The 12,780-nt window shown below is 39.5% G+C and overlaps 1 protein-coding gene across 2 annotated transcripts in view; it reads left to right on the top strand.

Moving 5' to 3' along the window:
• The window catches only part of ABCB1 (ATP binding cassette subfamily B member 1), a 97,527-nt gene that overhangs the window by 52,811 nt on the left and 31,936 nt on the right, over window positions 1-12,780 (top strand). For both annotated transcript variants that reach the window (XM_025471479.3, XM_049093509.1), the window contains 4 exons: window positions 2,333-2,494; window positions 3,284-3,460; window positions 4,406-4,552; window positions 6,900-7,007. In XM_025471479.3, the coding sequence (XP_025327264.1) occupies window positions 2,333-2,494; window positions 3,284-3,460; window positions 4,406-4,552; window positions 6,900-7,007 (594 nt within the window). The remainder of the gene's footprint in view (window positions 1-2,332; window positions 2,495-3,283; window positions 3,461-4,405; window positions 4,553-6,899; window positions 7,008-12,780) is intronic.

Raw genomic sequence — 12,780 nt, 5'->3', positions numbered from 1 at the left:
CAGGCATTTTTCAGATCACTATTTCTACACTATCCACCCCCAGGTTATTTGTCTGCCTTCTCTCCAGGACCAGCACAGTGCCCTCCAAGCTTTGTCCCAGCCAAGCCCATTGACCTTTAAAGCTCTAGGCTTTAAGCCCTAATGGTTGCAAGAACTTGCAAAATTCTGCCCATCTTCTTTTCCAAGCCAATGGCTTTGGGGAAACATTCTCCTTGCACATTCCCTGTGTGCGCTCTCTCTCTCTCTCTCTCTCTCTCTCTCTCTCTCTCTCTCTCATGCCCTTCTCCATAACCAAGGCTCCGTCCCCACTGCAGCTCCTGTGACGTTTTCCTCCTAAACCACATCTCCTCACTTCCTACCTTTGTCAGTGTGGCTCTTTTCTTAGTTGTAGAATTTATTCTGCCAGTCTTCACGTCAATTTCTAGGATGATATGATAGTTATCTAGTTGTGTTTGTGTGAGGAGAGGAGCTTAGGGTCCTCCTACTCCATTGCCTTCTTCCTCTTCAGAATGTAAAGACCTTTTAACCCAGAAGTGCCCTGTATAGAAGTATCACAGTAGAAGTCAAAGATGAACTCATATTTCTTCCAGCTCTCCCCTTCTCTAGTAACAAAACAATACTGGATGTTCCTTTAAACATCCTGTCAATGTGTTTAATGGATTATTGAGGGAGAGAAAAGCAGGTTACTAAAACTTGAATGAATCACAATAGAGGCAGATGGGATTGTGGCTGCTATTTCTCCCTTCACTTTGCTTATCTGTAATTATATGTCTGCGTTTTCTTATTATTCCACAATGGAAGTATGTATTAAATTATAAATAAAAATGATTTTTAAAAGTTGCATTAAAAATACTTATTCTTGGGGTGGCTGTCAGTTAAGCACTGCCCTCAGCTCAGGTTATGATCCCAGGGTACTGGGATCAAGCTCTGTGTTGGGCTCCCTGCTCAGGGGAAGCCTACTCTCTCCCTCTCCCTCCACCATTCCCTCCACTTATGCTCTCTGGCTCTATCTCTCTGTCAAATAAACAAATAAAATCTTTTTTAAAAAATATGCTTATTCTTTAGGTGCACCTGAGTGGTTCAGTTGGTTAAGCATCTCAACTCTTGATTTCAGTTCGGGTCATGATCCCAGGGTTTTGAGATCAAGCTCTGTATAGGGCTCTGCACTGGGCATGGAGTGTATTTAAGATTCTCTCTCTCCCCCTCTCCCTCTGCCCCTCCAACCTGCCCCCCCAAAATATATATATTTACTATTAAAAAATACTTTTCCTTTACAATGTAAATTTTGGAAGGATAATTCCACATGCCCCCTTTCCTTAAAGACATCCAAAGAACTGATCGATTATCTTCTCTACCTTCTAGTTGCTACCACCTAATTTTTCTATATGTATTTTTTTTCTTGTCAGTTTTCCACTTCTCTTTTTTATATTGATCTTAATACCTCTTGTCAGTTTGAAAATTTTATTTCTAGTTCCTGGAGAGAAATACAAAGTCACAAAAGTCATAAGCCCTGGGGAAAGTTATAGAGGTGAAAGAAATCTCAGACAAGTTCTGGTTCCATATTAAACTCTGTTAACCTCTGTTCCATATTAAAACAAAAATGACACTGGGTATTTAAAATCATTTGCATAGCTCTTCAGTCTTTTAATAACGCTTCTACCTAGGAACTAGTAATATATATATATAAAATCACAGCGCTTTGTAATTATATTATTTAGTTATCACAGCTACTCTAAGAAATGAGTATTAATATTATCTCCATTTTATATGTGAATGAACTGAGCCCCACACAGGTTAAAAGATTTAGATAAAATTGCACAATTCATAAATGGCAGAACTAAGATTTGAGTTCAGATCAATGTGGCAGTAACAATGGACTTTGCTGCCTCACATTTATTATTTGTATTAATTATCCAGAAGTTCTGTGAGATGGGACACTATGAATCCCCAGACAGGTGCTATCTAGTCCGTACCAGTACCACACACTGGCCTGTGTCTGCTCTGATTGGCCAGTGCCTGGACTGTAGCATTTTTTATTTTGTATAAGCCCCTGATTATTATTGTAAACTTGGGCTGATAGAGGTTAAGTAAAATTCTTAGAAGCTTACTTAACATTAATAGGTAACTATAATATTTGTGTTAATATTTATTATAATAAAACATCATTTTAAGCCATTATCAATTGACTATACATTTATTAAGCCAGAGACTACCTTATATAGTTTAGATGGTTTTGCAATATTCAGAGCACTAGTGTTCAGTAAACATAAATTGGATGAACTTTTGCCTATAATTGTACACATTTTCAAAAACCTAATTTTTCTCTCTTTAGGCCAGAAAAGGCCGGACTACCATTGTGATAGCTCATCGTTTGTCTACAGTTCGTAATGCCGATGTCATTGCTGGTTTTGATGATGGAGTCATTGTGGAGAAAGGAAATCATGATGAACTCATGAAAGAGAAGGGCATTTACTTCAAACTTGTCACAATGCAGGTAATAGTCCAACTCCAGAATTTTCCTCAAGTATCTCAGGTATAAACTAATTTTGCATGTTTAGTACTATAAATAAACGTTACTTTTTGTGTTGATTATATTGATAAGTGAGAAGAATACTTGGGGAATTAAGACCATATTTTTCTTCTCATTTAAAAGGAAGGAAAATAAAGAAGGCTAATTAGAGAAAATTAAAATTTTATAAATATTTAAAGGTAATCTATCCACTGTAGTAGCCACTAGCCTCATATGGCTATTGAGCACGTCAGTGGTAGTTATTCTGAACTGAAGTGTTTTAAGTAGAAATGCATTCCAGATTCCAAAGATGTGGTACCAAAAAAAGAATATAAACTGTCTCAGTATGTTTTCATATTGATTACATGTTGAAATGCTAATATTTTAGATCTATTAGGTTAAATAAAATACATAGTAAAAATGGATTGATCTCTTGCCTTTTTAAATGTGGCTACTGAGAAAATTTTAAATGACAAATATGGGTTTCTGTTGATAGCACTGGTCCAAAGCAAATATTATTGAGCCCAAACACCCACAAAAAGTCCTATGAGCGTAAGATACAAGGACAGGATGTCATATTATTTCATCATATTCAGTGGTAATCCCCCTTCACTGGTTTTAATTTTCAAATATATCACATATTTATACACAACACCCGTGCCCAGAAGTTTAGCTTTATCCTTTCCTACAGTGATGTAAATTACCACTTTCTTTGATAAATTTCATTTGTTTTCTGAGCCTAACCTGCTTATGTTTATTTCTTGTTTATTTTAGACAAGAGGAAATGAAATTGAGTTAGAAAATGCCACTGGTGAATCCAAAAGTGAAAGTGATGCCTTGGAAATGTCTCCAAAAGATTCAGGGTCCAGTTTAATAAAAAGAAGATCAACTCGCAGGAGTATACATGCACCACAAGGCCAAGACAGAAAGCTTGGTACAAAAGAGGACTTGGTACGGAGAGGATGTAGTTATGTCTTCAGTCCTCCTTCTGGGCTAGCCCTGGGGTGGCAGGAGTAGGAACAAGAGTTATTCAAAATCCTCCTGTCCTATCCCCCTAAATATTCCACACACCAAAATCTCAACATTTTAGACTCCGATTACCATTTATGAATGAGAATTTATAAAACAAGAATTTTAGAATTAGAATTTATAATGTAAAGAGATTTTTTAAAAATTTATTTGAGGGAGAGAGAGTGTGTATATGTGTGAGCAGGGGAAGGACAGTGGGAAAGGGAGAGGGAGAAGCAGACTCCCTTCTGAGATGGAGCCTGACATGGGGCTCGATCTCATGACCCTGAGATGATGACCCGAGCCAAAATCGAGAGTTGGATGCTTAACTGACAGAGCCACCCAGGTGCCCCTATAATGTAAAGAAATTCTAATGAGTCTTCAAACATGGACAGTTCTATCCTTTTATCCCTACTTGTAAATACTCTTGTCATGTTCTAAATGTCAGGTAATTATTAAATATTTATGGAAACATCATTGATTTCTTAAAATATAAAGGAACAATATAATAGAATCTGTCAGCACATTTTAAAAAATTAAATAGCCAGGGCATCTGGATAGCTCAGTGGTTGAGCGTCTGCCTTTGGCTCAGGTCGTGATCTTGGGGTCCTGGGATCGAGTCTTGCATCAGGCTCACTGCATGAAGCCTGCTTCTCCCTCTGCCTGTGTCTCTGCCTCTCTCTCTGTGTCTCTCATGAATAAATAAATAGAATCTTTTAAAAAATAAAATCAAATAAAAAAATTAAATAGCCATCAATTCATAAGAAAATTGGAATAAAACATCTTCATTTAAAATGTTTGTACATATTGAAGGACTGTGCATCATTAAATTGATTAAAAGTATCAGTTCTTCTTCTAACTAGCCTATTGTAATCTTTTGTTTTCCAGAATGAGAATGTACCTCCAGTTTCCTTCTGGAGGATTCTGAAGCTGAACTCAACTGAATGGCCTTATTTTGTGGTTGGTATATTTTGTGCTATTATAAACGGAGGCCTGCAACCAGCATTTTCAATAATATTTTCAAGGATTATAGGGGTAAGAATTTATGTCCATTTTTTGGATTTAATTGTGACTCCTAAAAAAAAAATTGTGACTCCTGAGTAAACAATGAGCTGTTTTTATTCATAAGCCACAAAAAATATGTACCTTCCTATGAAACTCCACAATTTGAAGATGTAGGTCTGACAGGAAGGTGAATTTTTCAAGGCTTCCTTTGTGCTTGTAGTTTGTGGCTGTCTTAGGGTCCAGGTCCCTGTAATAGGCCATAAACCTGCCTAGGTGAGCATCTCTTGCCTGCCGTCCCAGGGCTCTGAGTAAACATCATGAAAAGTCATATCACTGGTGTGCAGAGAGAGCTCTTGGTGTGCTTGTCAGGCTGACTTGAGACAGAACTGTCCTGTGACGTACACACTTGTTAGGATGTGGGCAGGCCTCTCATGCTGCCTCTGCTGAGATGTCCATCCCACTTGTTAAGATGAAAACAAAAAGGAATGGCTTCTGAAAGGTTGACATATGGTGGTTGTGCCTGTTTTTAAATGATGGCATTTTTAGCAATAAAGCTACAACCCAGGCAGGAATGCTCTCTGTTTAGCGGTTGGTGTTCAGATATCAAGCTGAGGATACCCTTGCCATAACTACTGAAAATATGACAGAGAAAGAAGTTGATCCCTACATGAAAGAGGCCAAACATTGACTTTTGATATACCAAAAAATATATAAATATTCAGGTCTACCCATGCCTGGCTAACTTCTTTCTGGTTAGTATCCATATGTTTAATGTATTCAAGAAATATTTTTGCAGTGACTGCTCTGTGCCACATACTGTTCCAGGCAGTAAAAACAAAACAAAACAAAACAAAACAAAAAAAAAACACCAAGAAGGAGACAAAGTGTCTGATAGCATGGAGCATATGTTCTAGGACAGGGGTTAGCCAGCTTTTTCTATAAAGGGTAAGAGAGTAAACAGTTTAGATTTTGAAGTCCATATGGTCTCTGCTGCAAATATTTAGCTCTACTGTTGTAGCACAAAAGCACCCATACAGTGCAGAAACAGATGAACATGGCACTATTCCATCAAAGCTTTATATAAACATTTAGCTGGTGGTCCACAGGGAACTCATCCCTGTTCTAACATTTGTTTATAGGCAGGGAGGTAGACAGTGGCATCATCAGAAAAAGAAAAAAAAAAGTGGACTAGTTAGGAATGGGTTTGGCTGTATGTAACAAAAACTCAGCCTAAGGATTTTATATTTTCTTTGTTCTTCATGTAACAGTAAGTCTAGAAGCAAATGATCCAGCACATTGACTCCTAAATATTGGTTAGGCAACTAGTTATCTGCCTCATTGAAGGTTTGTAACACAGGGTTTAAGGTCATGGGCTCTGAGTTAGATTCTTCAGGTTTATATCTTTGGGTCATCACTTGGCTGGCTGTTACCTTAGATGAGTTAATTAATTTCTCTGTGCTTCTGTGTAAGGTGGTGACAATAATAAACCTTAGGAGGTAACTGTGAGGATAGAGGAATAGTATACGTGAATTTGAATATGAGAATAATAGCTCTCACAGAATAAGAGCTCACAGATTGTTAGCTATTTTTTGGTTAAAATAACTAAGAAAAATCTCCTTTAAAAGGCCTTTTCCCCCCCTGTACAAAGGATAAAGTTTACTGGGTTGGGTTAGGAATGTAGCTCTGTTATAAGACAATTTTGGCACACTATGAAGGGAGTTGCTTGTTTTCTTTTCCTATGAAGTAGTTATTTGTGTTCTCTAAGCCCAAGACATCCTATTAGCGTTCTTCCCATCACTAGAAAGATCTCCAAGTATGGTACTAGGTCGGCTGGCTATCTAACTGGCCATCCTACAAAGAAGACTGGCTCATTGAAGCTCCTTTCTTGCCAAAGGCCTGGGCTGAGTGAATGACTACCTCTCTCTGGTTTACCAAAACAGCATCAGCAAATTTGTCTCCAGCTTGAAATGTCCAAATTGTAAAACAATAAATTGCCATACAATGTAGTTTATCACTCAAATAGGAGGACAGTCTTTTTTTTTTTTTTTCTTTTTTTCTTTTTTTTTTAGGAGGGCAGTCTTTATTCTTGTTTCTACTTTATATAGTTGATGTGGCCTCTATGGTACTCGTTATTGCAAGAGAGAGTATGCACAGTGAAAGGAGTAGGTCCCTTTAGAAATGATATAGACCCATTCTTGGCCCATAAGGAAGGCAGAGTACACACATCTTTAGGTTTGGCATTAGGGAAACCAGCCCTGACTTCCATTATGCTAAGCCTATCTTGACTCCCAAATATTGTGCTTGATGGGAAGTGGGTCAGACCCAGAAAGACTTCTTTAGTCTTTGAACTGAAAACCTTTAAATATTTTCTTAACAGATCTTTACCCGAGATGAGGATCCTGAAACAAAACGACAGAATAGTAACATGTTTTCTGTATTGTTTCTAGTCCTTGGAATTATTTCTTTTATTACATTTTTCCTCCAGGTAAGTGTCTACATTTTCACTTTATCCATTTTGGGGAATGCATCCTTATTCAGCTGGAGAAATTTCTAAACATCTTTGTAATTTTCTCTATTAACTGGTCTACTGGGAACCAAATTTCTTTGACCTATTTAAAACAAAAATGTTTTGACGCACCTGGGTGGCTCAGTTGGTGAAGCATCCGACTCTTGATTTAGGCTCAGGGTCATGGGATTGAGCCCCGAGTCAGGTTCTGTGCTGGGCATGGAACCTGCTTAAGATTCTCTCTCTCAAAAAAAAAAAAAAAAAAAAAAAAAAAAAGATTCTCTCTCTCTCCCTTTTCCTCTGCCCCTCCCCTTGGTTCATACTGTGCTCTCTCTCTCTCTCAAAAATAAATAAATAAATAAATAAATAAATAAATAAATAAATAAATAAGTAAGTAAGTAAGTAAATAATATTAAAAAATAAAAATATTTTAAAACAAAGACATTTTGCTTCCACTGGAGCACTTACTTACCTTCTCTTCCCCACCAACACCTCCCCTAAATGAAACGTTAGTGAAATCAGAGGGAAGAGGGTGTCTGATCTAATACGATGATTGAAAATGAAAGCTGGGAGTCAAAAATGGAATTCAGAGGAACCCTGGCCATAAGTTTGGATATAAGTACTGCCAGTCAGTTACAGTACTCAAAAATGTCTTGGTATGTCCTGAAAACAACAAAAGCAAAACACTGTAAGCAAGTCATACTGATGTAAAAAAAAAAAGTTTGAAGAGTTTATCATTCAACTTTCGCTAAAGGAAGAAGAAACTTTTTAATGATGGAAGAACGTCAGTCTTTAAACAGAAACTATAGACACATTTGTGAGGAGTCAGATTTTACAGCATGCAAATCATTTGGCTGGAAGAGAATTGCAAAGAAATTAAGTGTTCTAAAAGTCTAGTATGGTAAGGCAGTGTTGGTTTTGATGTTAGACATGGTTTGAGTATGAGTTGCACCTATTCCTAATTTTGTGGTTTAGGACGAAGAAATAATTTAAACTAAGCCTCAGTTTCCTCATCTGTAAAGTAAGAATATCAGTACCTTCCTCTTGATGATTAAAATAATGTGACCAATGTCATGTGCCTTTTCCATGACTGGGGAGGAGTGTTGGAGCAGGGGCCAGGCGGCTGTCCAGCATCGTCTGGCGCACCCTTGGAGCCAAACTGAGGAGCAGCCATGTGTTACTGCACCCTCTGCTGCCCTGGGCACATGCGTCCCCACAGGCGAGGGAGCCGAGGTCACTGCCAAGGTCATTTTCTTGAGAGAAGATTACTGATAAGGACCATTCTCTTCTCAGCCCCAGCTGGGGAGCAAGGACATGAGACTCCTCTTTGACCAGCTCATGAAGAACAGTGAACACAGCTCCTAGAAATATTTGCTTTCATATAAATTTAAGTGTACTTGAAGGATCAAAGACTTCAAAACCTTTCTTCCTGACGCAAAGCCTATAAAAGAACACATGCCATAGACCCCACTTTTTCCCAGGGGCCTTGAAGCTTTGATTGTGCAGTGTTCCATAATCAGAAAGGGTAGTTTCCAAGATCTATAAAGAACTTATTAAACTCAACAGCAAAGAAACAAACAATCCAATCATGAAATGGGCAAAAGACATGAACAGAAATTTCACCAAAGAAGACATACACATGGCCAACAAGCACATGAGAAAATACTCCGCATCACTGGCCATCAGGGAAATACAAATCAAAACCACAATGAGATACCACCTCACACCAATGAGAATGGGAAAAATTAACAAGACAGGACACAACAGATGTTGGAGAGGATGTGGAGAAAGGGGAACCCTCTTGCACTGTTGGTGGGAATGTGAACTGGTGCAGCCACTCTGGAAAACTGTGTGGAGGTTCCTCAAAGAGTTAAAAATAGAACTGCCCTATGACCTAGTAGTTGTACTGCTGGGGATTTACCCCAGAGATACAAAAGCAGTGAAATGGCAGGACACCTGCACCCCAATGTTTATAGCAGCAATGTCCACAGTAGCTAAACTGTGGAAGGGAGCCTCAGTGTCCCTTGAAAGATGAATGGATAAAGAGGATGTGGTCTATATATAAAGTGGAATATTACTCAGCCATTAGAAATGACAAATACCCACCATTTGCTTCAACGTGGATGGAACTGGAGGGTATTATACTGAGGGAATTAAGTCAGAGAAGGACAATCATCATATGGTTTCACTCATACGGGGAATATAAGAAATAGAAATAGGGGAAAGGAGGGAAAATGAGTGGGAAAAATCAGAGAGGGAGACAGAACATGAGAGACTCCTAGTCTGGGAAATGAACAAGGGGTATTGGAAGGGGAGGTGGGCGGGGGGATGGTGTGACTTCGTGAACCGGGGGATGGGGGGCACTTGACAGGATGAGCACTGGGTATTATACTATATGTTGGCAAATCAAACTCCAATTAAAAAATATACCAAAAAAAGGGTGGTTTTCATATTTTAAGGAGGTCCTTACCTGCAAGGAGCACCTGAATTCCTTTACGGAGGTGCCATTGCAACCATGATTGATGCTGCTGTTGGTATGTCTGCGATTATAGCTGGGGGAATTGTCATGACTGCTGATCTCAACATCAGTTTTAGAAGGCCCATCCTCTTTTCTTCAGTAGTGATAAATAGCCAACTTGATAAAGTTGAAGGGAGGAAATTGTTTCCTGTAACATTTGAAGTGTGGCAGAGAGGACTCTCTACTCAGAGGCAAAAGCTTATTGTAAAGCTAGATCCTGAAAAAAAGTTTTTTTTTTTTTTTTTTTTTTTTTTTATGATAGTCACAGAGAGAGAGAGAGAGGCAGAGACATAGGCAGAGGGAGAAGCAGGCTCCATGCACCGGGAGCCTGATGTGGGATTCGATCCCGGGTCTCCAGGATCGCGCCCTGGGCCAAAGGCAGGCGCCAAACCGCTGCGCCACCCAGGGATCCCCTGAAAAAAAGTTTGACGTAAAAGAGCTTCTGATGCATTCTATACCAACCTTTTAGGCTCTTCTTCCTCCAGAAGGAGCTGTTGTATCTAGCCACACTCCACTTACTTGCTATTGGGTCCCCCAGAGGGTGAAGCCTGCTAACACTGACCTTCCAGAACACATCTTCAGAATACAACTGCAGGAGCTGTTTCCACCCTCTAAACCTTTTATTTATTTTGTTTTAAGATTTTTCTTATTTATTTATTAATAGAGACACAGAGAAAGAGAGGCAGAGACACAGGCAGAGGGAGAAGCAGGCTCCATGCAGGGAGCCCGACGCGGGACTGGATCCTGGGTCTCCAGGATCACGCACCAGGCCGCAGGCGGTGCTAAACCGCTGCACCACTGGGGCTGCCCCCTCTAAACCTTTTAACACAGAAGCACCCCCTGTGAGAGTGCCAGCAATTCACTGTGTCTTCTTAGAAGTGTCTGGTTCTCATGAGTTTGAATGGACTCCTTGAGGTTGCATAAGCAATGGTGTCTACTCCATTGCAGACTGAAGAAAAAATTCATATTGAAACTTTTACTACAAATTTAGAAATGCCAGAAAATCAAAGGAAGGAATAAATATGTGTGTGTGTGTGTGTGTGTGTGTGTGTGTGTGTGCATGTTATAAAGCTAGCTTTTTTGTATCCAAACAAATCTTTTTGGCTACAGTAGGAAAGACAACTAGTTCCTATAGGAATGGATACCTCAAATCTAGATTCTAGGAATTAAAAAACTGTACCATTGAAAGAAAGGAAAAAGAAAAGAGAAAGGAAAAGAAAAAAATAAGGTGATCAAGTTCTCAGGCCAGTATGAGTTAGTAGCAAACACTCAATTACTTATTAAATGAATGGATGTTAACCATATGTAATTTTTTAAGATAAAATTCTGAACAGATCTCTTTATTTAATATGTTATAAGCATGCATTAATTTTTATAGAGACAACATTTTTCCTAACATTATAAGACGTACCAAAGAAAAAACACTGAACTCTTTCATTACGAAGTACTTAAAACGTTATCCAGTAATTTGACCTAAGCAGAATAGATGTAACACTTTCACTGTATGCACGGTTGCCATAGCAACTGTTAATGCCATAGAACTTAAAGATTCCTGAGTGTGAAGTTGATTAAGAGATTTTAAGGGCGGTAGGCTTTAAGCTGGTCCCTTAAACTTTGGAGATTTGAATTGGTAAAGCAAAGGCAGTGAAAGCAGTACCTTTGTAACATGATGATGCTCGGGGAGACAGGAGCTTGACTTGCCTGGCAAAACTAAGTGAAAACAAAGGCTCTAAATGTTAGCACCTTGGAAATGTAGAGATGGCACAGTGGCCAACACCGTTAGAATGCCCGGCCTCTCATTTAGAAACAAAAGCGGAGAGCTCTGTAGGTGAAAAATTTTGGACGCTGGGTTCCCATTCCAGTTAGGATTCTCATAGACCTAGATTCGGGTTCCATCTCTAACACCTTACAGGTGTGTCCTCTGGCAACTTAGCAGCCTCCTTAAACCTCAGTGGCTTTTGTAAAGTGATGATTATATGGTTGTCATAGGATGACATTCTTCCATCACTAAGAGAGTTGTCATATGTATATACATATATGTTTATGTAATGTATATAAACTACAGGTTCAGAATAAGCACGTAACAACAGCTAGGTCTCAACAAAAATAACAGTAATATTCCTGTAGTGAGCCAGATATTTCACATTTTGTTCAGTGTAGTAGCAGAAACCTTAATCTGGCCATTTCTAAGTATATTGTTTTAGTAATTTCAGGCTTTAATTCCATTAATATAGGGTTTCTCCCTTTCCTCCCGCTCGTAGATCAGTGTCTGTGTTAGCAGAGGGGTGCAGGGTGATGGTCTTTGGACATTATGTGGCTGCCTGCTGCCTGCTGGCACCTGGTAGAGCCTGAGGCCTTCAGTTACATGGTCCCACCTGGCTGTCCGCCTTTATCAGAACCAGTTGGAAGAATTGGCTCTTTCTTCACTTGTGCTCTTTGCCTCCGTTTCTTCCCTCTCTCAGTAATCTCCACATGCTAGTTGGGGACACAGAGGAGATATAACTGCCCTTTCCACATCTCTGATTCTGCAGGGAATTGAACTGTTATTGGAGCTTCTCCTCTTCTGACGCACCATGGGCCATTTCTGCTCTACTTTCCCCATGCCATTGTGTGGCAGACCTTATCCATAGACTGCCATTTCCTGGAGCTCCAGAAGATGGGGAAGCACTGCCTCCTCCTAGTCCTGTATCCCCACACCCATTGGGATGAAGGTTCTGTTGCCCTTTCTCCCCAGATGTGACCCCACATGGCCACAAACTCACACCAGACTTTATTTCTCAGAGTAACTCCTCCCTCCTCTCAGACACAGAAGGTTATATCCTTGGGGGGAAGGGGAGGGGCAATGTATAGCATTCTTTCTTGGTCAGCCTTCTTCCCCAGCCTATTTTGCTCCTGGACTTTGGTTTTTTTAACTTGGAAACTAGGAATTTGATATCTTTGTTCCCTGCATCCTTTATGGCTAGGGTGGCTAAATATTTCCGTTTTCCCAGATTACACCTCAGGTCTTGGTATTTTAGTAAAAGCATCCTTCTGCATTTTCAAAGTGATATGTAATACAGCCACCCTGCTTCGAGTGCTCCTGTCTTGGAAACAACTTCAGTTTTCTGAATGATATGCCCTGGTTCACTGGAAGAAGTAAGCAGGAATAGGAATAGGAGCAAAGAAACACATTTACTAATAAATCCCTGATCAGCCTGCCAGTAACTATGGAATAGCAGTGATGATCTAAAAACT

The sequence above is a fragment of the Canis lupus genome, chromosome 14 (assembly GCF_003254725.2).
Source record: "Canis lupus dingo isolate Sandy chromosome 14, ASM325472v2, whole genome shotgun sequence".
NCBI lineage: Eukaryota > Metazoa > Chordata > Mammalia > Carnivora > Canidae > Canis > Canis lupus.
The sequence above is the reverse complement of the archived record's forward strand: the minus strand, read 5'-3'. Positions and strand labels throughout refer to the sequence as shown.